The sequence below is a fragment of the Perca flavescens genome, chromosome 1 (assembly GCF_004354835.1).
Source record: "Perca flavescens isolate YP-PL-M2 chromosome 1, PFLA_1.0, whole genome shotgun sequence".
In the NCBI taxonomy this organism is placed as follows: domain Eukaryota; kingdom Metazoa; phylum Chordata; class Actinopteri; order Perciformes; family Percidae; genus Perca; species Perca flavescens.
In genome coordinates, this window is record NC_041331.1 from 17,373,643 (window position 1) to 17,401,181 (window position 27,539).

A 27,539-nucleotide genomic window follows, 5' to 3' on the forward strand; every position below is an offset into this window, starting at 1 on the left:
GAGTAATTTAGATTTTTTTTGTCAGAAAAAAAAGTGATTGCAAACAGACTCATAGCTTCTCATTCAGTTTTTAAACAACGGTTGCAATACTTTTAAAACGGTGGCAGCGCTTGAACAGTGCCTGAACTGATACTTAATAGCATACAATTAAAAAAAGAAGAGAAAAAAAATGACAATTGGCGACATTAAAGAACTGCTTGATTATTGCTGAGGCCATATGGTCAAATGTAACTAATTTATTTAAAATGTAATACTTATTATTAATATTATCAGTCACCAGTCAATTGCTGTTAGAATCACTAGATGGCAATAGGGTACTTTACAACAACAGCTTGAGTTGCACTTGAATGCACCATGAGCTTACGAGGTGCAATTGAATGCACCATTAAGTCAGTGTTGTTTCTCATCTCCGACTCTGGCAGTGGCCATAGTGTCTCAAAGTGCAGCTGGTCTACGCTGTGTCTTTAGCTGCAGACTGTTGTACATCCCGGTGTTGGAATCCTATTGAGTGAAATACAGCCACACTTCAGACCGTTTAGTTTTCAGCATTTTCAGCCAGCTCCTAGCTAACTGTAGGCTAATACGATCTGCTGCCAATCAGTGTGCAGCGCAGGCATTTAAGTGGCACCGAAATGAGGCACTTAAATCTGAGTTGTAATTTGGTCCGGTAGATACCGGTCATTTAGAAGCCAGTTCCATATTGTACTCTACTCAAGTGAGGCTTTTATTTTATTTCAACATGTCTTCTTACATACGTGTTTGTAATTTCCAACAGTATGTTTTCACCTACAACATCAAGAGAAAAGGCAGTGAGCTGAAACGTGTTAAAATGTAGAGCTGAGGGAATTGCAGAGTGACTCTCTGTGGGTTTGTCACTTACACATAGTCGTTGGATCCAATGGTAATATAAAAATGTTGATTAGTTCAGCTTTAAAGTATCTTAATTTTGACACAGATCATGACACAGTATTAAAGGTTAAAGTGTCTAAACTACATGACATATGTCCTGCTCATTTCATTGAACTCTTATATTTTATACATACCAGTTGTTGTTTTGTTTTTTTACAGTGGACATACACACAGTGTCATTCTCCATCAGTTACTCTCAGAGTGTAAACAACTGATCATGTGTTGGTTGTCGTTCAAATACGCAGCCCGCCGGCTCTCACAATGTGTTGGTTCATGGGAATTGTGCTCTGGTCATTGTTGGATGGCGTGTGGGCAGGGTGGGAACATCTGGATCTGAAATGAAGCTTGGACACTAACTGTCAAAAAGCCAACCACAATCTGCCTGCCAGAATATCCATTAGATCTACTAGCCCTGGGAAACACAGAAACATGCACACGCCAAAGAGAAAAGGAGAGGGAAGAGAGAGGAAATGGAGGGTGTTTCACAATTGTCCTTAATTTCACACATTTCACAGATTTCCTCCAGAGGAAACAAGTTCACATTTGAGTCAACTACAGTATATGAGGACACTTTTGTGCTGTTGTGCAAAATTTGCCTCATATAACGCCCTCCATTGGCTGTCAAGTGCATGACAAACAGCATACAGTATGTTGTCGTTGGTCTGCTGTCTGCTCCTCTAGGGGAGCATAAATGCCCCATGAGACAGTGCCCCCCACCCCTCTAATAACCCCCCAATCCTCTCCAATGACCCAGCTTGGACGACATCACCTCAGTGAGCCTAATCAAAGAAAATGATGAGTCCATAACAAATGTAGTCACCAGATGTTGGTTCCAAGTCCTAAATCCTTAGTATTGTATTCAACACACAAACCACCCAGAGAGTAAGTAATCCATGCCCGAAATATGATTAGTAAAACAGCGTTAAGAGCTTTTGTTACATTTCAACTAATAGTTGTTTTTTTCATAATGTATAGGGAAACTTGAAATAAAAAATTCCCTTAAGCTAAAGCCCTAACGTCAGCATGCTAACATTTTCACTCCCTCAGTTCTTCAAGGGTCGATCCCTTCTCAAATCCATGTGTTTACAGAGTAATAGAACATTGCTTAAGGGTAAGTCGACAAGGGCTCATCAAAACCCTAATAACACACACCACACAACTTTGCGGGAGATGGGTGGGTCATACACAGTCAAGTCAGTTAAGTCAAACACTTAAAACCGAGGCGAAAAGAGATAAGTGAGTATTTGACAATTTCTAGGAATGTCTCACCCACTGAATTTGGTTTAAATATGCAGTTTGGCACATCTATGACTGTATCTCTGACTCTTGTATATATTACCCCATGCATATCTCAACAGGTAATTTTTTACAAGCTTAGAGAAATATGTTGGAAAAGTAGTGTTTTCAAAAATACCCCTGTGACCTTAAACAGGTGTGCAGCAGTAATTTATTATAAAGCAACTATTTTAATGGAAGGTCTGTTCTGGATCACATACCTCTTTCCTGAGATACAACATCCATGAGGTTTCTGTACCACTACATATACAGTCTATGCTTTATACCCTACAACCCCCACCCCTCCCTACACACACATATTTGTCCATACACACAATCTGTCTGTCAGTTAGTAAATTAATCAGCCAGTGTGTTGGGCAGTCAATTGTGCATCTGTTTTGGTAAAAAGACCTTCAAAATGCCTCCATGAGCTCATTAAGGGAATTCTGGCTTCAGAGAGAACTGGGAACACAGCCAGATTAATATTGTCATGATCCTGGAACACATTTATCATCTATAGAAACTCTTCACTGCATGAACCAGTCCTCCCATATCAAGGCTGCATACCTTCTTTCATCTTCATCTTGTTTTGTTTTCCCTTACTTATCTGTTTCTTCCAATTTGTTTCAACCAATGATGACTTATGAAGAAAACAATGATTTACAATGATTTGTGTTTTTGTGTTTCCGTCCTTCTATCCTCACAGTCCTCACAAACTTGGGGGCCCTGTTGGGGCCCTGTTGCTTCTCATCTCTCTGTACTGTACTTCTCAAAGACACCACAGACAGTCTCTTTACTTACTTTGCCAATGTGCTGCACTGATGAACACCCTGGGTTTTCACAGTGTAAGCCTTTCAGAAGCAAAAAAACACAGTTTTGTATGTTAATAACCATGTTGTTTTTTTTACTTTGCCTAGGCAGACTTTTTTTTTTTTAACAGTCAAACTTGACATGGTAATATGGCGTCACCTGCATTATGGCGTTTTTCCATTACATGGTACCTGCTCGACTCGCCTCGACTCTACTTGCCTTTTTTGGTTTACCATAACAAAAAAAAAGTCCCTTGTAACAGGTACTTTTTTTAGTACCACCTCCGTCCAGGTTCCAAGCGAGCTGAGCCGATACCAAAAGGTGACGTGAAAACCTGCAGACTACTGATTGGCCAGAGAGAATCGTCACTAATCAGTGCGTCATTATTGCTAGCGACACACGGGGGTGTGCTGAACAAACCCGCCATTTTTAAATAGTTTAGCCAGCGGTGTTTTTTTTTTTTGCTGCCTCCAGCTTCTTTTGAAAGAAAATTTGTGTTCTGGCAACAGCCACATGCCGAGAGTCAAAAACAACACACCTTCGACGTTCTGTGTGTGTGTCGCGTTAGGTCACGGCAGTTTCCTGCGGCGTCACTATGACGATCAGCCGCGCTCGCCTCAAGCATGAGGGGTACTAAATCTGCAATGGAAAATGGAGTCAAGCGGGTACCATGTAATGGAAAAACGCCATTATAGTCTATGTGGACTGCACTTACTAGAGAGGAGGATTCTTATTTGTTGTAACAAATGGCTTTGAGTGTAAGCCATGTTTACAAAGTTTAACATTAACTTGACAAGTTAATTAGAGTGACTAGCTTTTGTCTCCAATAATACAAAATCTTACATTAGTACACTGGGCCTCTTAACCAAACTGAATGAGAGATTTGCTCAAAGGGGTCAAGTAGGTTTTATTTCTGTAACCCAAAATCACAAATTCTTCTCAAAGGGCATACAGAGTGCACGCTGGGTGAATAACAGACAGGGCATTGCTATTTCATTGCTGAGTAACTGTTAATGTGCTGCTGTTTATTCCAAAGTGTTGGGTACTGTAAGTGTCACCAGATTGCATCTAGGTGGTTGCTATGGTGTTTGGTGTGGTTGCTATTGTATTAATACGTGGCTGCTGAGATGTTTAAGATGATTGGTAGGGTGTTCCAGGAGGTTACTGTGGGACTTTAATATGGTTGATAAGGTGTTTCTGCTGGTTGCAATGGTGTTAGTAGGTGGTTGCTAGGGTGAAGTAGGCCATTGCCATATTAGGTGGTTTCTGAATGGATTGAAAATAAGCTGCCATCAGCAAATTTTTAACACTATTAAACAACGAAAGATAAAATAGTTGCCACTGTGATAACTTTCCAGAGTTGTAAAATCCTGTCTGTGAATATTACCAACATTTTGTACGGGTGAGTATTATTGTAACATGCAAACTTGGGATATATAAATACCAAAAACAACCATATTCTAGGAAAAATACAAAGTACAACAAACATGAACTCAGAAGACTAATTGATGAAAGGAGCAAGAAGAAATCTCACATTAAAACAGAGGATAGTGCATGCTGCACACCAAAACATCCAAGTATCTTTAGTCACATGATGAGTTACAAAGGCTGAGGTCTTGTTTAGGGATTGATGTTTAAGTGCTGCTCTAGGCTACACTTTTCATCAGATCATGAACTGTGAGCCAGAAAGATAATAGGAGTCTTTCCAGATGTTGGTCTCTCCACAGTTGGTGGTCCTCCTCTTACACTGGCAGCAGCGCCTGTACTGCTCAAGCTTATCAACCAGGAGTTGACCAGCAGACCTGACCACAGACAGAAAGCAAAAAAGCAAAAGAAGAATGATTGAATGACCAGAAAAACATGTTATATAGCAACGTGACATCATGACTTTGCGTAAACATACACGCCACTTTCTAAAGCCAAGTGGTGTGTTATCTGTACGCATTTTGAGCTATCCGCGTGTATGTCTACGCTGTATACAGCGGACGGGTTGCAGTGCAATAAGTGGCATATGTATGATACGCCAATTCGTATGCCATTTTGGCGTGTTATCAAGACGCAGACGTAATCGCTTTTCGGACGGTTGGGTTTAGGAAAACAATAACGGGGTTGAGTTTAAGAAAAGAAGGAAGCGACGGTTGGGTTTAGGAAACGTGACACGTGGGACACGATCCCCAGTCTCTGGGTGAAGGTCCTGTGTTGTTTGACCCATCTACAATATTCGGGCTTTCATACAACTCGCTATGTCGTAAATTGACAAGTACTTGCAAGGTAATGTAAGTCAATGGAGGCCAAACGGTGTTGACAAACACGCTAAAAAGCTATCATGTGTCTTGATAACACGCCAAAATGGCATACGAATTGGCGTGTCATACATACGCCACTTATTGAGATCAGTCTTTATATAGCATGAATGATGTAGGCCAAGGTGTACCTTTTAGGGCAGTCAGTACCAAGGTCCAGTACATCACAATCAGATGAATGTTGTAACCAAACTCAGGAGAGCATTTATTCACAATTAGAGCAATGTGTACAGTGTTACAGCCTTTCAAAGTTGGAAATGTTTTACCTTTAATCAAGCCACTTTAAATTCTTGTGTGCAAGATGTCAAAATGGGCCAGTTGTTTGTGTCTTAGATAGCAAGTCTGCAACTAGGAACTAAAATAAGGAACACTGTCCCAGTGTGCAACAAATTTAATGCCAGTCAGACTAGGCATGGGTCGGTTACCGGTTTCAAGGTTTGAAAAAGTCACGGTTTCAAAACCACTAAAATCTGCCGTCATACCGTTCCTGCGGTATAAGCTGAGGATATCATACCGTCAGAATGTTATACCGCCTCATGCCTGAGTCAGACTAAGTACCACACTGTGTGAGTGAATGGTTAATAAGCGTATGATTATTTAAATAGATGTAAATGCATGGGTAAATGTTTATGCAGTCGCAAGGTAGTCCTACATCTACACACCTCAGGAAGTGCCTCTCCTCATCCTCTCGCTGGTGTTTGAGCTTCACACTACGACTCCACTCGTCCTCCAGTGACTTACTGATGTCCTGCTTCTTCTCAAAGCGACTAATGCGGTCCAATATTAACCTGGACAGAAAACATTCCACAGAAAGTTTCCACAAAAAGAAAACATTTCTGGACTAAGGTTGCTGCTTTTTCTCTAATTCTTTTTACTCACTCCATTTTGTTGTGTTTGAGAACTTCTCTCTCTTTCTCCAGCTGTTCTCGGCGGTTGTGCAGTTCTTCTTTCTTCCTCTGAGTGGCAGCGCTGGAATTTACCTGGAAGAGCTGCCAGTATGTAAAATAAAATCACATCAACTTTGATAAAATAGTAGACCAATTTAAAAAAACAAACACAAGACTTACAGTAACAGGCCTGAGAATATGTGTTGGCCTGTCAACCAAAAAACAGTGGTAGAAAAGAAGTACATTTACTCAAATACTTGTAGGTATGATTTTGAGAAACTTGTATTTTACACAGTATTTACATGTTATGCTACTTTATACATTAACTTCACAACATTTTAGAAGGCAATATTGTAGTTTTTATTCCACCACATTTATCTAACATCTATAATTTGTAATAATTTTGCTGGTAAACATTTGATCAACAAAATGTGATGCATTTTTTTATTTTAAGCCCCCACCCTATTTAAAGAAGTTTAATTATCTTTATCTCAACCAACTGCAACATAAAACTGCTGATTAAATGTTAATGGATCAATGATTGAATGAATAATCCAATAAAAAAATTTATAATAATAGCACATTCATTCTACACTGTGGTATTGCTACTTTTACTTCAGGTTCTGAATACCTCTTCTGTCACTGTCATTGCAAAAACACCTATGCAGAGATAATTAAACAACTAGGACTTCTTATTTCTGACATCTGCAAGAGGCCACATGTGGAAAAATGAGGTTTATGGCAGCAATAAGAAACAGAGGTGACCTTCTGGGCCCTCTGTCGGCTCTCTGCGTTATTGGCTGCTGTCTCACAGCGGTTAAACCCGGAGTTGTCATGCTGGCACTCTGGAGGGTCTGTGCACTTCTTATCTCCCACCTAAAGGACAGAACAGACTCATTTCAGTTTTAAGGTTACCATAGAGCAGACCATGGCATAATACAGCCTCCGGGCCAGATGTGCCGTGGTGGCCATGTCCTTTCTGGCCGACAAGATCAAAACAAAGCCCAGTGATTTTTATTTTGCTGGTGCCCTTTGTTGTTATCCCAAAAAAAATATTGGTTATCAATTTTTTTTTTACTATGTCAAACTCAATGCAGCAGAACCAGAGCTATTGTTTAATATGCCATGCATTATTCTTCCTTGTCTAAATGTACCCTGTTTATGCTAGTAGCTGCTAATGTAGAAAATGAAAAAATGCCTCAGATGCCAATCGTAGTATGAGGATTTATAACTGTGTTGTCTTAATGGATCTATTTAATACACCGGTATGTATGGTTTGTGATGATTGATGCTTGATCTGCTGCCACTTGCTCGCACAAAAAAATGTTACAGAGTCCATGGTAGAACTTCAGACATTACGACAAAGTAATGAAATACGTGTGGCAGGGCACCTTTAAAGTCTTCAGCTACAACCAATGCTGACTCAAGAGCTCCCCAAGACCTGTAAACAGACTGTGTTGTGTAAATCTATGCTTCTTTATTAACAAAGAAACTGGAATGATTTTGTTTAGAAAATGTGTTTTTTGAGTCAGGGAAAAAAAACAAAAACAATAATGCTTTAAGTGTTTTGGTCAGGCTGCTGGCACTAGTTCCCTTAACTGGCAGGATGGGCGGCAGCTGTACTCTGCTGCCTTCCTTTGACCTACAACCTTACTCAAGCTGACAACACAACAGCACAGTTAGACATCCGTAATATTGAATAATATGAATAATAATATCTGAACCTGAAATGCTTTCGTAATCGGAGAGGAATACAGAAGGGACAACATTATTTCTGTAAAAGATCTCAAATATATATTTTTAAAGCCGATTAACACCAGAGCTATTATGTTAACTAATATTAACATTATAATAAAAAACAATGACCAAGTATTCTCTCTTGCTCCAAGTGTTTGTAAAACATGTTGAAATGCAAGAACATGTATCACCTAATGTTAACTTCATGAACTCATCACATTGTTTGTTTACTAAATTGCTTGTGTCTGAAAGTCAACTTTGTGAAGACATTTTCTTGCCTGAGTGTCCAGAGCCCTCTTGTAATGCACAGTTCTCTTGTGTTTCTGCTGGAGCTGCTGAGCCTTTTGCAAAGCTATCCTAAAACACACACACACATATACACCAGATGACACACTATTTATCACAACAGATGAGAAATGCCAGAGCAGTACCGCTGTAAAGGACTCACTCCTGGACCAGCTGGACCTGGTCTAGACGCTCCATGAGGAGACGGTTCTGCTGGTCTTGAACATCGTGTTGCCGCCGTGTCTCTATCTGGCTCTGTAGCTCGTTCATGTAGCGATGCTGCTGGATCCTCCTGGCAGGAGTGAAGGGCCGAGCCGGGAAGACAAATGAGTTCTAAACACAAGTAGCCCAGAGAAGACTTTGAATTTTAACAGCTTGAGTTACCTTAAAAAGATGCAGTGAGTGACAATAGTTAATACAGCTTATTTCATGTTTAAAGTAATAATCTACAAGATTGGTGTTTATGCTCAGCATGTTTTCTGCAATAGCCATTCAATCTATTTAGATTCAGTAAAACAACATGAGTTTGTTTGGCTGCACTGTAAACAGACCCTCCTCTGATGGACTTCTTACAAACTAGCTGCTCAAGGAGTGTTACCACCAGGACTGAAATCCTGAAACGCTTTAACGTCCAGGTTCTACTCACAGGCAAGAGAGGACAGTACGTTTTCTCTTTCTTCTCTGACATTTTCAGGTTGAATGTAGCCACCTGCTTTGCATGCTCACGTTGCTCATTCAGCTTTTCCTGCCAGATGAACACACAAAAACACACGCCTTTTATCATCATATTGACTGGAAAAAATAGACATTGAGCGCATGCCATATACAGGGTAAAACATGAACTGTTAAGGGAAGTTTTATTGAACCATGAAATAATATTGGCAAAGTCAACATGCAAAGCACTTAAAGTTTTTTTCATTTAAAATTTTAATATCCCACATGTCCAACACCTCTTTCCCAGCGCTGTAAAGAGGATAAAGCTGTTTTCTCAGCTCTCTGGCCCCAACCAGTCTGGAACCACCCTTAACTCCTCAGTTGTTGAGCTATTTTTAGTGTTTTATCGCTGCTTTCACAGAGTTTTATCTGACTTCTTCCTCTGACCATGGGACCAGCAGTTTATCCAACCACAGTTTGTGTTTTGCTGTGACTAAAAACCACAAAAGAATCCTGAGAGCACTCACAAATCGCAAAGACTCTGGGAAGGTCAATGTTGGTCTCTGAGTCGGTCCGGACTGCAATATCTTGACTCTTTGATAAATAACTATTTGATTGCTATTTGGTTCATTCATGTTCCCCTCAGGATCATAATAACTTTTGTGATCCCCTTCATGTAGCACCATCATCAGCTCAAAATTTACTTTTATCCAATACTTGGGTTTATGACCAAAACCATTGCTGTGTTTGTATTACAGTAATTACCTAATGTTAGCGTGCTAACATGCTAAACTAGCGTGGTGACCACGGTAACCATTACACATCCTGACGTAACCATGCTGACATTAGCATTTAGCTCAAAGAGGCTGTTTGGATGTTTCAGGGGACTTGGTCTGTCGACGACGTTCCAGTTACGGGATTACTCTGTTGCCGCCGGAAAATCCGCCAGGTGACATTCTTTTCGGGCCGGATGTCCGTTACGTGTCGCTTTCTATGTGTTAGAATTTTAAACTTTGGTCGATTTATGAGGACTATGGTTGACTGCTCCTCATATCTCTGCAGGGTAAATCCAGACAGCTAGCTAGACTATCTGTCGAATCTGAGTTCTCTGTTGCAAGACTAAAACAACCTTTGAACGTACACAAGTTCCACCAAAACAAGTTCCTTCCCGAGGCTATTTTGCAGTGGCACCGTGGCTCCGTCCGGCGCTTAGCGCCACCCATAACGATTGTGATTGGTTTAAAGAAATGACAATTAACCAGAGCACGTTTTTCTCCCATCCCGGAATGCTGTGTGGACTAGCCAGTCCCTCCTTTGCAACGCTGTGGATGAAGGTTATTTCTGTAAAATGTATTTACTACTAATTGACTGTTGACTCATTTTGGTGTGAAGCCTCAACTAGCCAGACCCTCCAGTGCAGCGCTGTGGAGGAAGGTCTGGCAAAGAGAGACTACAGGGGAATTAACAGAGATTGACAAGCATTCCAGCAGTCACATTTGTACGAATGATGCAAAATGCAAATCCTTGTCAAACACATCAAGTGCACACAATGCATTCACGCAAACACACGGGTCACGCACACACCTGATCTTCGTCAATGTACTGCTTGTCTCTCTGCTGTTCTCCAAGCAGTAAGAGTTTCTCGTACGCTTTCTCCTCTGCCTGCCGCTGCTCCCTCAGATAGACTGGAACGTTTCTTTGTGCCCGCTGCATACACAGGTAGCACAGTTCCTATGATGACAAGAAACGACAGTTATTACAATCATAAACTGTAATTATTAGTAACATGAACATGTAGTTATTTTCATTTTCCTCACAGGCTTTAAAATTTGTAGAGAATGCTTGTTTGGGTTTTATAGACTGTATAAAAGAAGTGGACATAGCCTACAAGTCTGAAAAGTGAAGCCAATGCATTCTTTTTAATGGCCAGCAGGGGGCAACTCCACTGGTTGCAAAAATAATTCTGATTGTATATAAGTCTATGAAAAAATTATCCTGCTTCTCACTTGATTTATTACCTCAGTAAACAATCGTGTTCAGGCACGGTTCAAGGTAACTGGGCCAAGTGTGAATACGCCTTAGAGTAAAATAAACGATGTAAGTTATGCTTTAGGGTGTGGTGGCTTGTGATTAACAAGTCGCTACCATGGCGACATGTAAATCATCATAGAGGCTTAGCAATGCGTATCCTCCCAAGCTACAGCTTTCCAAAATGCCAAACTCCGGGCTTCAAAAATGTAGTCCACAAACCGTCACTGTGGCTCCGCCCACTTATTATAGGCCTACAGTCTATGACAAACACTCACCTGTCCAGCACGGGTGTGGCCAGAGCAGCTAACGTTCATGCGAGGTTCCTCTAGTTTGGGAGTGGCCTCTGGTGGTGTGATGGAGGTGGTAGGCCTGGGAGGGGAAACCAATCCTTTACTTCTGTATATTGTTCATCAAAGAGAACAATGTCCCTTGTACATGTGCATTTTGGTGTTATCTTAATACGGTAAAGATAGATTATTAGATTGTAAATGAGCAGGGATGTTAAATCACCTGTTTCACGTAACGTTACTATAAGGTACCGTCTATGTGCTGGATTTTTCCTAAGGTCATAGCTAGCAAATAAACCCACTGACGGCAACATTATTGTTGATATTTTGGCACAATGTTTAGTAATGACAGTAGTAGTGGTCATAGTGAGTGAACATGTGATGTGAGATGCACATTGTGTTATGTCTGTGGAACTGTTCATTAGCTGTGTAACGTTATGTGTGATATCTGTAAAGCTGAACCGACTCGAGTAGTAAAACAGATTTTATTCTGATTCTTATTCCAAAGACTTTCTGTGAGATAAAGGACACTAACAGATTATACCCTGGACACTATCCATTATATCCAAATGTTAATGAGTAATCGTGTTAAATAATATTTCAATATTGACCAAAATAATCGTGATTATTTTTTCCATAATCGAGCAGCCCTAATTGCTGTAAACATGTCTACATGAACATATAAACATATAATTAATTTTACACATTATCTTTAGATCCTTCCGAGGTTGTGTAAGAGGGGATCTGCGAAAGATACATTTTAACTGCAATTTCCGTATGTGGGTTGTGTGGATTGACAAATAATACAAGTTATTTCAGATATTTATTCCAAGTTAAGTGTGTGTGTGTGTGTGTGTGTGTGTGTGTGTGTGTGTGTGTGTGTGTGCGCTCGCTCGCTCTCTGACAGTGCAGGTAGGTAATGACAGAAGAGAAATCTGTCCCACAAGTAGTTGTGCATCATTGATGGAGCTGGAAGCTGCCTCAGGCCAGTAACAATGTAAGACCACCACTGAGCTCTCAGTTCTCACTGACTCATCTATACTTTCAAACAACAGCTCTGTGCACTGCAAAGTGTACCTCAACATAGATTGTGTGTGCTTGTCTGTCTGTGCGGTTTTGAGTCTTTGTGTGTGGTGTACTTGTCTGTGGCCTCCATGGGGGGTTTTGGATTCAGGTTTTCAGACAGGCTGACAGCTTTCATCTTGGCAGGCTGCAGTGGCTGATTAGATTTAGATTCTCTCTGTTGGGGAACTTCTGTGGAAACATACAAGTCTGAGTAGGTTCACTGTTCCTAAACGTAACTGAACTTATCTTGCTCTTTAAATGGCAGCTCCAGATTTATCGTTATTGATTCCGTCATTCAGAACTCAACAGCTATTCTTTCTTTGCTGTATCCTAAAGATCCCATGGCACGAAATGGGGATAGGTGTAAACCGAGCCCTGGGTATCCTGCTCTGCCTTTGAGAAAATGAAAGCTCAGATGGGCCGATCTGGAATCTTTCTCCTTATGAGGTCATAATGAGCAAGGTTACCTCCCCTTTCTCCGCTTTGCCCGCCTAGAGAATTTGGCCCACCCATGAGAGACAGAGAGAGAGAGAGAGAGAGAGAGAGAGAGAGACATCATGGCTTTCAAACAAGCAAAGTGGCAGTTGGTCAAGGCCAGATGGACAGATCCAGGCTAGCTGTTTCCCCCTCATTCCAGTCTTTATGCTAAGCTGAGCTAATCGGCCGTTGCCTGTAGCTTTATATTTAACGGAGAGTCAGCTAACGTTTCAGCAAGAAATCAAATAAGCCCCCACATGTTTATTTCAGATTCAGCCACGAAGAAAACAAATATTTTTCCTTTGCAGCAAGTTGATAGGAGATTTGAAAGGATCTGGATTTGATTCAATACCTAATTTAGTGCAAAAAGCTCTTTCACTTCCTGCATTCCTCTGGTCTGGAGACAAAGATCTATGGTGCTTGTCACCAGCTTTGTTGTCTAGCTGAGGAGAGCAGACAGTTGGCAAGGCGACAGGGTTGGCAGTCTGTGGCCTCTGCAGCCTGGACAGGCCACCAGACAGTAAAGAGACACTGCTCCCAGGTCTCTGCAGGGGCAAAAGTACAGATGATCTGTATCCATACATATGATTTACATTCATTATATACTGTACTGTAACATGCACTGTAACCTGCAAACACACATGCACTTCTTTATACTCACATTGTTAAAGGCTAACAGCAGCCGACCAGTTCCATCCATGGCATTAATAAATTCTCTGTTGAACTTCATCCGTACCTTTGAATAACAACAGATGAGATTAGATTTACCAGAAAACTATCGTCATAGTCTGCAGCTTAGAAATACAGTATGAGTAAGCGAGCCACCTTGTTGTTCTTGAACGATAAAACTCCAATTCCCTGGAAGGTGAGGAATATATTTTGTTCAGAGGCCAAAGCTCTGAAGAGGAGAAGAAGAGTTTCTCTAATGCAGCCCTCCACTACGTCGCGACTGAAAGGAGTATCTTGTGACACAGCTGCAAAGTTCAGTTGTACAACTGGTAGGTGTGTTGCTGTAAGGGACATACACACAAACCAACAAACCCTTATAATAATATAATCATAATCATAATAATGACAGTGAACTAGCAACCACCAACTATCATACGATTCTGATTGAAATATTTCTAAATCCTGATTGATGCATGGGAGTATGTGATATGAAAGCACAGAAAAAAAGAAATCTATTGTAAAATAACCAAAAGTGTTACATTGTGTCTTTATAGGACCCCATCACATACTGATTGTATATATTTTATCCATTTGGTGGCACTTTTTGTTTTTCAGATGAGTTTGTGATTAAATAAATCTTCAGAAGTCACATGTATAGCTTTTCTTCAAAAATTAGCTCACCTGCAGCCAGCGGCCTGAGCTGCTTTAAACCCAGAGACTGGACTAGTTTCCCGGCCAGGAGAAAGATGGGTCTTTGGATCATTGTGAACTTGTTTCCTATGTCCAACTTCTGCTGAGAGAAGGTAAAGGTCCCCAGTCCTGCCAGGTGGACCCCCTGTTTCAATCAATCAATCAATCAATCAATCAATCAATCAATCAATCAATCCATCCATTTATACATAGATAGATAGATAGATAGATATATAGATAGATAGATAGATAGATGGGCTAACCTTCTGTAAGGTCATCTGACGTTCAATGTAGGTGGACATATCAGCCCAAATACTGTTGATATCTGGAAAATAAATACACATCAGATGTGGTTAAATGGAGACGCATGGGAACTTTATTAGCAGTACACAGACTATAAACTACCAGCAGCTGAATAAACAATTTACCACACAGTCATTAGAAATAAAGGTTGTCCGACCGTTTTCAGAGAGCCGGGAAAGAGTAGGTAAAGTCCGTGTGTCCGCTTCTGGCACCAGCCGCAGTAGGTCCGTCATATCTGTTAAACCGTCAGAAAAAAAAAAAAAAAAAAATGAAGTTGTTTCTTTAAAACTTTTCCCTGTAAGTAGCCTAATGTCGTCTCGCTGCTTGGCTGCCACTGCCAGAGATCATGCATGTCGAGCATTTGAGAGCCGCGGTTGCCCGTAGCAATGCACCCCCGCATTGCACGCGTCTAAGCGTAGCTGATGCCTCCGTCAGTGCGGCTGACACGAAACTACAACAAAGGAGGTTTTTATGAGTTCAAGTTTCCTCTTGCAGTTCATCATTATTATCATGTTGTACACACATAAGCTATTTGGAAGCCAAAAAACGTCATAATCAGGGTGAACTCGACAAACTAGCCTATTTATTTCAGCATTAACTTCAGACTTTCCTGTTAATAATTACAAACAATCACAAATAACAACAATTATTATTATTATTGTTATTATTATTATTATTATAAACACATACAGACAGGAATAACTTAACCTCCCCTACAGGTGCCACTCTTAATGTGGATTGTTTATATGGAATGCCATTTTATTCAATATTAAATAAATAAATAGCCTACATAGGCCTACTTAAATAAATATTCATTAAATAGGCCTACATTCCTACAATAAATAAATGAGTGAAAAGATATATAAAAATATATAAATTAGTCATTATAGTTTAATAAATAAATAGAAGTTTTATTTCATAATTGCACTTTTTTTTAATTTGCTTTCTAAATGAGGGTCGGTCTGCAAAACGTCATCCAGAGGAGGCTCTAATACGCCCCTTTCTGGAGGGGCTGGGGGGGCAATCCATGCCCTGCATAAAATTACGCAACAATAATCCCCTTTACCGTTTTAAGATAACCCCAAAATGCACATGTACAAGGTACATTGTTCTCTTTGATGAACAATATACAGAAGCAAAGGATCGGTTTCTCCTCCAGAGTGATAGTGGGCTATTCGTACTGGGGGTGCAAATAGACACACCGAAATAGATCGGTAGATGAGAAGAGCAGTGTCCCAGTGTTAAGAAATTCTGTACGTGTTCGTTTGATTTCTGAGGAGGAAAGAGAGGCTTGGGTCGAATTGAAAGATTAAGCAAAAGGTTTAATAAACAACACGATAAAAACGACATGACAAAAAAAATACACTGCAGCTGACAGCGGACAGAAATGACATGCCTCCTTGTGGAGTCACATCAATCAGTCCCGAAATCACCTCTGTTTCCGAATTATATTCCTGTGGAATTGTGGGTCTCAGATTAAGGACACTGATTTCAGGTTTACTCCAGGTCACAGACAAAGGTCATTTATCATGGTAGTGCCAATTCTATTCAAGTTTACAGAGATATGCATTTCCTTTGTTCTAATCAAGTCTGGCCCAGCAGGGAGTGGCTCCCCGGAAAGCAGGAACAACAGTCAGCCTACCTTTTCTGTGAGGACAATGAGTCTTCTCCAGTATGCTAAATGTCAAACATCACCTGATGATTCTTTAGAAATTGGAGATGGTGTGAGCCAGACAAATGCTAATTAGTGTAGTTATTTGATTAGATCTAGCTGCAGGCTGCATAAAACCAAAAGTAGCCTACATTGTTTTCAAAACATAAGCATGGTTTTAACTTTTTTAACTTCAGCACCAATAAGCACACATACGTCACCACGACGTATGCAAAAGATCACTTCATCTGCAATTGATCGCGGGTCATTCTGAAGCGTCGTTTAATGAGCGTCTGGACGTCTTATTATGATGGAAATGTATACATCGCAGCAACGTATTAACTATCTCGGTTAGATGTTATAAGTTCCTCAGTTGTTCGCGGGTCATTTGGAAGCGTCGTTTATTGAGCGTCTGGACATCTGATTTTGCTGAAAACCTAGCTACACATTGCAGCAACGTATTAACTATGTATGTTAGATATTATTATAAGTTCCTCAGTTGTTCGGGGGTCATTTGGGAGCATCGTTTAATGAGCGTCTGGGCGTCTTATTATTGTAACCGAGCATTTCTTATATTGTCTAGACTCACTGTTTGGCTCTAAAATAAAGACACGGGCTTCCAGAACCAAGACGGTACTGCACGTCTTCTCACTTTATTTTTCCCCAACCGTCAGCGGTCAGAAAATACAACGCTTTTCCACTTCCCTTTTTCCCGTCAAAATAAAAAGCTGTTTACTATAACTTCCTCTTAAGCTTCAATTGAGAGGTTACACAATAAAATCCCTTACATTATGATAGAAATCTATACATCGCAGCAACGTATTTACTATGTATGTTAGATGTATTACAATTTCCTCAGTTGTTCGCGGGTCATTTGGAAGCATCGTTTATTGAGCGTCTGGATGTCTTTACTGTACACACACACTGTTGATGTGATGGACAGAATATGAATTCTGCACAGCAACATATTCGCGCCACAGTCGATAAAGGAAGGAAAAAAGTTACCAGTCTATGAAGGGTTAGGATGGAGACTGCTTCGTTGCTACCGTCAAACCCCATGGTAAGCATTATTTCATCTTAACGTAACGTTAATACAAATTTTTCAACGTTTTTTCATGTGGAAGTTGGTGTTCATCTGACAAATAACAAGATGTGCTAGCTAAGTTACGCCATGTCGTGGTTTAAAGTAGCTAACTTTAGAGCCGTTAGATAAAAAAAGAGCCGTTAGATCAGGCTAACATCGCACTAGCCGCCCTTTTTCACATTAATTTAAAATTAAAATATCCGTGCTCTAGCTAGTTATATGTACTAATCTGACTGAATCTGAATGTAAAGTTAACGTTAGCTAGCTAATGGCGCTTTTCCATTACATGGTACCTACTCGCCTCGCCTCGACTCTACTCGACTTTTTTGGTTTTCCATTACGAAAAAAAGTACCTGGTACCTGCTAACAGGTACTTTTTTTAGTACCTGCTCAGTCGAGGTTCCAAGCGAGTTGAGGCGAGCCGAGAAGGTGACGTGAAACCCTGCAGGCTGCTGATTGGTCGGAAAGAAGCGTCACTGATCACTGCATTGCTAGCGGGAGACGGCATTGGCATTTTTAAATAGTTTAGCCAGCGGTGTTTTCTTGCTGCCGGAGGCTCCATGCAGAGCTTTCTCCGTAGCATACAAGTGGCCTGATGGTTATACTGGTGCGCTGGTGTGTGCATGTGTGATGTGTGTGTGTTGAGTATGTGTGTGTGTGGGGAGCTAGTGAGCGAGGGAGAAGTGAGAGAGTGACGGCGATTATCTCCGCAGCGAGTAGCGACTCTAGAGTCATATATTTGTGACCACGGTGGGAAATCTGGAGCAGTAAACGTTAACTATCTCTTTGATATGTTGTTTACGGAGACGGAGAACCAGGAAATGCGTCGGGGATATGTCAATGGGAAAAAACAAGCCAATTGAGACTGAGTCTGACTCTGAGGCACCGCCATCAATTAAAAAGAGAAGGTGTGGGTACAAGAAAGACTGGGGAAATGAATATTTGTGGCTGAAAGGTGTTGCAGAGGTTAAATTGGGCCGGAGCGCACTGGAGCGCAGCTCCCCCTCCTCAGGTCCACAAAACACCCTGCCGGAGCTCAGCTCCGTCTCCTTCAGCATCAAACATTTTGCCGGGGGTTCAGCCCCGAATGTTTTGAGTGTAACCCCAAATTTATTTTGAAAAGTTGATTGACAAATATGAAACCGGACGTCGCTTAGTGTCCACTCTCGCTGTAAAAAGCTGCGCAGCTTCAGGTTTATGGATGCGCTCTGCTGTGGACATGCTGCGGCAGATGTTTCGTGTTTGAGCTCCGTGTATTTCTGCCATAAGTTTCGGGTTTCCACCTCCGATGTTTAGCAGCGTACAGCCACTTCCCTAAACGTCTCAAACGGGGCTCTGTGTTTCAAACGGGGCTGTGTCTTTCAGGAGGTCTGAGATCTACCGTATCAGCAGAGCAATCACGTAATGCACAGCAGACTACGGTGCAGGTAGCCTATAGATTATTTTCTAAAATATAGTGACTTTATTCTCGTAATAGCCTATATTATAACTTTATTTTTTTCACAAAATATCACGACTCCTTCAAATCTCAGAGAGCACAGATGGGATGAGTTATATTTTGAATGTGCACAAAGTTTTGGACATGAGTAGAAATCTTGCTCAATCATCTGAAATATTACAATCAAGAGGTTTATTAATAAATTAAATGAATAATGTATCACTGAGGTGAATAATTGTCATATGCACATTTATGGAGGTTACTTCCCCAACAAAAGATGCAAAAAAGGGAAGAATAAATGATGCCTAAGGTACATGTGTGCTGACTCAGATATAAGTCAATCTAAAGGAGAATAAATAGATGAAAGCAATACAGAATTCCTGACAGCCTTACTGCAATATTTTCCATTATGTTGTTATATTTGGATTGTAGCCTAATGTTTCCCTTTACATAAAGATAAAGGTAGAAATAGGTGCATAAAAATTCACCAAAATGCAGAAAATGAAGTGTTTAATGCTAAAAAAAATTCAGACCCCCACATCATAAGTCACCAAACCAATCTGGAAGCAAAACCTTGGCCTTTGAGTTGCCAGGCCAGTTATGATCAGACCAAATGTTGGTGCCATCTAACAAACTAGAAGCTAAAATGAACATACCTTACACTGGCTATTAACAAGCTGGGCCAGCCAATCACTGTTAAAAAAGCTATAATAGTGATTTCTGATTCTCTTAAATCAACATAATTTTCTTGTTTAAAAAGATGTTTACATATTTGCCAACCAATATTTTCAAACATGTTCAATTTCATACATTTTCCAAGGGTGAAATCCATTGCCTGATAACATTAGCCTATAAAAGGTTAAAAAAAAAAAATAATAAAGTAAGTGAATAGTGAAGTATTTCTCTTTGTTTGAATAACGTATCAACCCTACCTTACACATTAATACTGGAAAAAGAGCCCATTTGGTGTAAAAACACATTAAGTCATTTTACTGCCCGTGGGGTGGGGGCACCGCCGCGCCAGGCAGTGTCCCACATTGTCCCTCAGAAACATACCCCTTGTCCCCCCTTGGGCTTATTAGCAGGTGGTCACCCTAGTTGCAGTACAGGCCAGTAACGTTAGCTAATGTTAGGCTGCTAGATAGCTAGCTAATTGAACGTTACCCGATATCCCTTAATGTTCATTTTAGCTAGCAAACAGTAACTGAGTGCCGCACCATACTTTTCTCATATCGGTTAATTTGATTTTTTTGGGCTTAAATGGAACTGAACCTCAACTGGGAACATTTAAAGCTGAAGAGTTGTTATAGAATCAAAATGTCAAGGTAAATTTGGCATTTAGCTTTAGCTAGCTCGCCAGCTAATCTGCCAACTAACGTTAAATCATATTTAAAAAAGGTGAAGAGGTTCAGGGGCCGTCTAATGGCAGGCTAACGTTCGTACTTATTACATTGTGATTATAATGTTTTATTTTTACCCTGCTTATTAACAAAATAACTCTATGTAAAATTTGTTTTAGGACAGTTTAGCTGGTAAGAATGTGGTTTGTTTCTGTACACTCGACATTAAATCTGGATAACAACTGATTTTGAAAACGGGGTTTGGAGTGCCAACGGTCATAAAACATAAGTTAGATGGTGCCCGTTTTCGTTGGCTAACGTTAGCCTTCAAAACACCCCAATGGGCATCGTCACCAGGTTACCATCATTTTCTTACTGATAGATCACTAACGTTGATTACTTAAATAAAAACAATTTACCTTGCAAGCTAGCGTTAGCTTAATGTAGTTACTGTCCAGTCACTTAACTTTATGTTTTACTTTTTGCTGAAGCTAAATTAGGGCTGGGAAAAAAATCGATTTGATTTAAAAATCGAGTTGGTAGGTCAAATCGATTCATATTTTCAAAAAATTGATTTTTTAAATTTTTTTCAGTCCAAATACAGTATAAATAATTTGAATGTTTAACAATCTTTGTTGCACACTGCGCAGTGACTTTTCACTTAGAGAAAGGGTTTGCCTGTGCAATTTTGTTTATGTTGATGCACTTTAATTAAATACAATAAATATATATTTTTAAAATATATTTACAGTTCGCAGTTATTTTGTTTTAAATGGAAGGGGGGGAAATCGAGTCGTAAATCGAGTTTTTTATAAAAAGATTATAGATTTTTTTAAGGGAAAAAATCGCCCAGCTCTAAGCTAAATTGACCATAAGCCTAGCTAACGTTACATAGCTAAAACTGACATTATTTATTTATTTATTTGATAGGGACAACTCATTGATCAACAGACAAATTACTTGCTGTAAACAAGCCAGAGTTAGCTACAAATGCTAGTTTCCATCTATTGTCCCTAGCCAGGTCTTAACAGGCACCCTAAAATACAAAAAGCAATACAAATACACTATAAACCTAGAAATACAGTAGCAATGTAATAAATACATTAGCGGTTTATAATCGGCTTTAACAGGGACTAAACACGTTCTATGGACATATTGAATCAGATTTGACTTTGAGATCAATACAATTATCAATATCACAATAATTTGATTGGTACTTTTCCATTTCATGTTTATAGCAAGGGTAACTTTGGTAAACTGTTAGTTGATGTTCGTTTGCTTGTTTTTTTCACTAGTTATCCCTCATTAAAAAGGTAGTTCTTTGTCTAAGAATATCACCATCTTCTACAAAATATCAGGAATACACCGTTTTCATTGCAAAACAGTAGTTTGCAATACTAAAAATACTGCATCCTCACAAAAGAGCAGTATTTTTTGATAGTAGTTTTCACATATTGTGTCTGTTTTTATGTTGGTATGATGTATAGTGGAAGATCAGAAAACGTGGGCAGGAGTTGGGAGAGAAAGCAGTGCAGAGATAAAGGAAATCATACCACAATAATAGTTGTGTGTATAAGCCTGATCAACAAGTGAAAAGAGCCAGGTATGTTATTGTCATATTAGTTTGTTGCCTAGTGCAAATTACACACATGTAATCCAAATCTCTATATATATATATATATATATATAAATCTCTTTCAGATAAGAGGAAAGAGTTTGAAAACTGATTTGACGACCACTGCTGAATTGGCCTGCTCAGAGGAAGAGGCACTAATGATTCCAGAAGAGGAAGCCAAAGAAGAAGACCTCCACAGACTTTGAAATGGGTAGGTAATAAACTATTATTAAATCATATCCATCTATCAACAGTAAATATTTTAACCCTTTGGAAGTTGTACTTAGGTTACATTTTGTATTCAAATGTAACCCTAATGTGCAGTGAAGGAGAGATACCACACGTCCTTCCTGCTGCTGTCAGACTTTATAATCAACACTGCTCCAATAGACCACACGCACCCTATCTGACAATTTACTCATGTGCATCATCAATGTACACCTTATTATGCAATATCAATAACTCCTCTGTGCAATACTGTGAATACCGTATTATTAAAGTGATGGTTCGGAGTAATTTCACCCTAGGGTCCTTTGCACCATGACCTTGAGCCAAACACCCCCCCAGAAGCTTTTTTCACCTGGGTCGAACATTGGGAGAGTTAGCGTAGAGTAGCATTATCAGCTGAATAGCTTAGCGCAGGGGCTAATGGATCCAGTGATGTATCTCGAAAGTTACCCCACTAATAATGCCCGAAATGATACCAAACTTCTACACTAGTACAAATAGGTTATGCACTCATAAAACAATGGATTGTAAAGTTTGTAAGTACACCAGAAGTGTATGTAAGTAACACTTGCCTGTTGGCTTCTCGTCTCTGCTGCTGCTGCTAACGGACAGTAAGAGTGCTTAGGGCAGTCTACAAATTACAACAGCGAAAAGAGATGCAACAAATATATTTATTAATTTAATGATTAAATAAGGTAATGTCTCCAAACTTACCTCAATTATAACTTGTCTCCTGCTAGTTATACTACAGCACTTACTTAAAAAAAAAAGTTAAATTAATAAATATTTTTGTTGCATCTCTTTTCGGTGTTGTAATTTGTAGATGGCCCTAAGCACTCTTACTGCCTGGTAGCAGCAGCATCAGCAGCAGAGACAGATACCATCATTACTGAGTTTAAACTACATTCTTGGTTATGTTTGCACTCAATAAACAGAAACATAACTCTTGCAGCGCACATGAACAGATGCGCAATATTAGCTCACACATAAAATCACGATGGTGGCTCTCCATCCTGATGTCGGCCAGCCATCACGATCGGCACAACTCTAATTCACAGTCATTTCTTTGCCAAATCATCTGTGGTAAGTTTACAAAATTGTAATTGAAAATGGGGTTAGGAAGTAAAGCATAAAATGGCACCTTTGGTATCAAAAGTATATACTTTTTAAATAATTGTGATTACTATGAAACCTTGATGTTAGCCCTTTTAGAGAGAAAGTTATGGTATATTTTATGGGACAATTTACAAAGTGATCTAAATACATATTGTCAGAATGGCGCTTTAACAGTGGTTGAGGCTAGATGGGAGACAGCTACGGTGACGACAGTTAAGTTTAGGCACCAAAATGACTAGTTAAGTTCAGGAAACAGATCGTGGTTTGAATTTAAACTCTAGAGGAATGAAACACGTTTTCCTGGGTGAAAGTATAACCAATATATTATTATATTAGTCTAGATTTTGCGGGATTTTTACGTAACTTTTGACCGTAGCTGTATCCCTTCTACCGTAAACAGCACAGACTGCAGCGCCCCCTACTGACCAAATGGCCTTACTGTTCAATTATATTTAAAGCGCCCATATTATGCTCATTTTCAGGTTCATAACTGTATTTTAAGGTTGTACCAGAATAGGTTTACATGGTTTCATTTTCAAAAAACACCATATTTTTGTTGTACTGCACAGCTCTCTCTCACTACTGCAGATCCTCTTTTCACCTGGTTTCTGTTTTAGCTACAGAGTGAGACCTCTTTCTTCTTCTTCTTCTGTACTATCTTTGATTGCACTCGCACATGCGCAGTAGCTCAGATCAAGGGGGTAAGCTTCGCTTCAGAACTCGAACCTCCCATGGGTTTGTAGCAACAAAGCGATCACCTCCCGTTAGCATTCCGCTGACCGCCATTTTGTTTTTACGTCACTTGACAGCGAATAACTTTACATCTGAAGCGTTTAAAGACTCTATTTGTCCATTGTTTATTTCTACAGAAACACAAAAATGTATAAAAGGCTCCATTACCTTGTACCTCACGTTATGATTCCGTAGCAGATGTTTTTGTGAAAATAGGCTAACGATTGTGTCATAAACACGCGACTTACTGTCGCATAGTCGAAAAATTACCGTACTGCCAGGAGAAGCCATAGGAAGGGAGAAGCCAATAAGCCAAACTCGCAGGCAATCGGGTGGGCGTGGAGGCATGCAGTCAAGTGAGAAGGTGAAGCCCATAGAGAGTTTATGAAAAGCATCGGAACAAAATATTTCAGCTTTATTATATATAATATTTCAGTTTTCAGCAACGTTTTGATGGATTAGAATTACTCATACTTCGATATGTAGCAAATTAATTCACATGAAGTAACATTTATCCACGAACACGTAGGCTATGATATTTTAAGAAATGTATATGTTGTTAAATAATGAGGGTTAAGAGGTATAGCTACTAAGGGTGTGACGAGATCTCGTTTTACGAGATCTCGCGAGATTAAAACGTGACGAGACTTCTCGTCGAGGTGAAAAGTTGTCTCGTGAGGCGATGTGATGTCAGCGTGATGGAGCGTGAAATTACTATTGAAGATCCCCCTGCCACTTTTAAATCATTTGTGTGCAAACATTTTGGTTTTCCTGCGGAAATAATAAACGGCGAAAGAGTGACAGACAAGACGAACACAATATGTAAATATTGTAAGAAAAAAATGCCGTATACCGCGGCTAACACGAGCACTATGCAAAAACACTTACAGCACCACCACAGCTCTCTACCAACTACAGCACCCGCGACGAAAACATTAAAAGGCCAAACAACTCTAAAAGCCTTTGCATCTCTGCCACCGGTAAGTGCAAGAGCCACGGCAATAACGAGGGACGTTAGGCGTTTTCATTGCAGCTGATATGAGGCCATTTTCTGTGGTGGAAAATGTCGGATTTCGGCAACTCCTAAATATCCTTTGCTGTCTCCACTTGCCAAAGCATACCTTTCCATCCCTGCTACCTCAGTTCCAAGTGAGTGTGTTTTTTCTACTGCAGGAGACATAGTTACTGCCCAAAGGTCTCAACTGCTGCCAGAAATAGTCGACATGCTTATATTCTTGAAAAATAACATGACCATATCTTAGGCTGTTCTGTGTAGTTTATCTTATAGAAAAAAATTGTTTCTGTTTGCACTTGTAGTTTTGAGAGAGCAGTACTTTGGTTATTGATACACTTACTGTTTGCATTTAAACATTTTCTGTTGTTTACACATTTATTTTATTTATACTGTTTATTTTTTATGTTCGATTTGTGGAAAGGAGTTAGATTTCACAGGGCAGAAGCCAGTTGGTAGATTTTATACAAAACATTTTGCAGTGTTTGCATGTCCTTTACTGCATATGATTCATTAAAATAGTAAAAAAAAAGTTAAATAACATTCATCATTAATAGTTGATTTCAAAAGGCACCTAAATTGTTTTGCATTTTGTGATTTTTCAGTTGAATAAAAAAACTATTTTCCATTCATATATTTCATCATTGAGGATTTCTTTAAAAAAAAATTTAAAATCTTGTCTCGTCTCGTTCTCGTGAACCCAATCTCGTGATGTGTCTCGTCTCGTGGAGTAAGCGTCTCGTCACACCCCTAATAGCTACACAGGGGATGGGGAAATTATACAGGCAATGGAGAAAAAAAACGTCTTAAAGCCAATTGCGGTTAACGTTATTCCTTTATTTATTTACAGATCCGTGTGCTTGAAGATGAATGTGATCCCTTTCATCATGGTCGAAGCCATCTACAAGGTGTCCTGTCTAACATAATGTGAAATAAGGAAAAACGTTCTGTTCAAGTGTTTTTGACCATGATTTATTTTCTTAACTTACATGATTTAACACATATCTCCCAACTCAACTCACAATTATGTGTTGGAATGTTATATGGTGAAATGTTTTACATTACCAAGAAACTGCAGGCTACTCAAACGATTCCAATCAAAAAAGTATATTTTAAATTTGATTCTAGCCACTTTTGTCAGGCCAAGAATGTTTTAATGTAAGATGTCATATTGTAATTATAGCGTAAGATATTATAATATTATTATAATATATTTATATGTTTTATATTATTACTATATTATACGATTTGATTTTCAAAAATGCACACACACACACACACACACACACACACACACACACACACACACACACACACACACACACACATTAATGTTCATTCGAGGTCAGCTTGCATGCGCTTTATGACAACCCCTTGGCAATAGTCAAAGCCAATTTTTCTGGAGAGCCGTGGACTGTGGAGAGACTTCGACCTTGGAAAACTTCAAGTTCTGATCATCATTCAAGACAAATATTGTATAGGTGGTATTTTGTTAATTCAGTGTGTTAACTGTTTGTTTAAGTTTTTTGAATTTCATCTTCCTCAATTTACTTCAATTTACTTGTTGCTAGCTTATTGCCCTCGTGTGAACATGTCTTGCTGTGTAGCATACATGTGTTCTAACAGACAAGGCTTTTCTTCCAAGTTAAGCTTTTTTAGGTAAGTCCACAGTCTCTTTTCGTATAATGTAAGATTATGATTATTTGAATCATCATTATAAGCCTGACTATTCGTTCATGGGTATTAAAAGTAGCATTATGTGCAGCTGTGTTAGCTAGGTTAATCGGTGTAGCCAGACAGCCAGACCTACATCAAGCTAACGTAAAACGCTAATGCTTCAAAGCTGCTCTCTTTCCCACATCAAAAAGTATTTTTCTATTGTCTACATGCTGTACTCAGTCATACACTAGCTAGCTATAGTGCCCAGTTGAATGTTTTTTTCCATTTTAACCCTCCTGTTGTCCTCTGGGTCAAACTTGACCCATTTTTTTAAAGTTTCTAGTAAAAAAATGTCCTGTGTCCCACTCTCAGCCTGCACCTTGACGTGGTGAGTGGGCTTCTAACTAAGCCAGGCTAGATGTTGAGAGTTAAAGCCAAGATGCTGGTCATCCTCTCTCTTTTTCAGACATGTTGGTGGTTGCTGTTTCCAGGTTTTCCAGTAACAAACCCTGATAAGTCTGAAAGAACTTTTAACTCAGATTGAGGACAGAGAAGTTGAAGAATAAAGGTGAAGAAAGTTAAGTTAGATAACACAGACACCATCTGTAGTTTACTGTATTATATGCTTTTCTAGCCAACATGTTTACAGCCACCTATCAGACCAGAGCAATTAAGTGAGTTGAATTATTTTCTCAGCTATGTTATTATTATGTCATTGCTGACAGGTGTAATAGATCCTGGTGAACTTCTACTGCTGCAGCATCAAGAGCATCCTCACCAACTGTGTCACAGTATGGTATGGCAACTGCTCTGCCTCTGACTGGAACGTACTGCAGGGGGCGGTGAAAACTGCCTAACACATCACTGCTTCCTCACACCCCTCCATCGAGGCCATCCAGGGCAAACAATGCTTGAGTAAGGCGCACAGCATCGCCAAAGACTGATCTTACTTCAACCAGACTGTTCACCCCATTCCTCTCCAGGATGCATTACAGGTCTCTGTCCACACGGACTAGCAGGTTCAGAGGAAGCCTACCGACACCTCCTTGCCTGTGCTTGATGAGCTGAACCACATCCATGGGGTCGCTTTGATAAACAAGGAGGTAGCCATCAACGACTGCACAATGACATTGAAGAGAAATATAATCAAATCTAATCTAAAGGTGTCTTGACACCTCCCTTATCAATAATCACTGTGTAGGCCACTGACTTTGAATATATATCATTATAAAGTTCTACCACATAAGTAATAAAATCACCAACCATTTCTGTTTCAAGAGCA

General features: G+C 39.7%; 1 protein-coding gene across 4 annotated transcripts; it reads right to left on the bottom strand.

Annotated features, from left to right (window-relative positions):
- Positions 1-3,881: 3,881 nt before the first annotated feature.
- LOC114556402 (coiled-coil domain-containing protein 81) lies at positions 3,882-17,543 on the bottom strand. Of its 4 annotated transcripts, none has more exons than XM_028579344.1 (17): positions 17,504-17,543; positions 14,540-14,617; positions 14,343-14,404; positions 14,071-14,224; positions 13,546-13,730; positions 13,382-13,456; positions 13,073-13,265; positions 12,318-12,432; positions 11,167-11,260; positions 10,445-10,591; positions 8,853-8,951; positions 8,370-8,539; positions 8,200-8,278; positions 6,950-7,060; positions 6,177-6,286; positions 5,960-6,085; positions 3,882-4,796 (listed from the first exon to the last, which is right to left on the bottom strand). In XM_028579344.1, exons 2-17 carry the CDS (start codon positions 14,613-14,615, stop codon positions 4,658-4,660), a joined length of 1,935 nt encoding a protein of 644 aa, XP_028435145.1. In that variant the 5' UTR covers positions 14,616-14,617; positions 17,504-17,543; the 3' UTR covers positions 3,882-4,657. The 4 variants fall into 4 exon arrangements, with proteins under 4 accessions (XP_028435145.1, XP_028435163.1, XP_028435174.1 ...); XM_028579362.1 differs by lacking the exon at positions 17,504-17,543 and adding an exon at positions 17,039-17,208; XM_028579373.1 differs by lacking the exon at positions 17,504-17,543 and adding an exon at positions 16,623-16,662.
- Between the last annotated feature and the right edge of the window lie 9,996 nt (positions 17,544-27,539).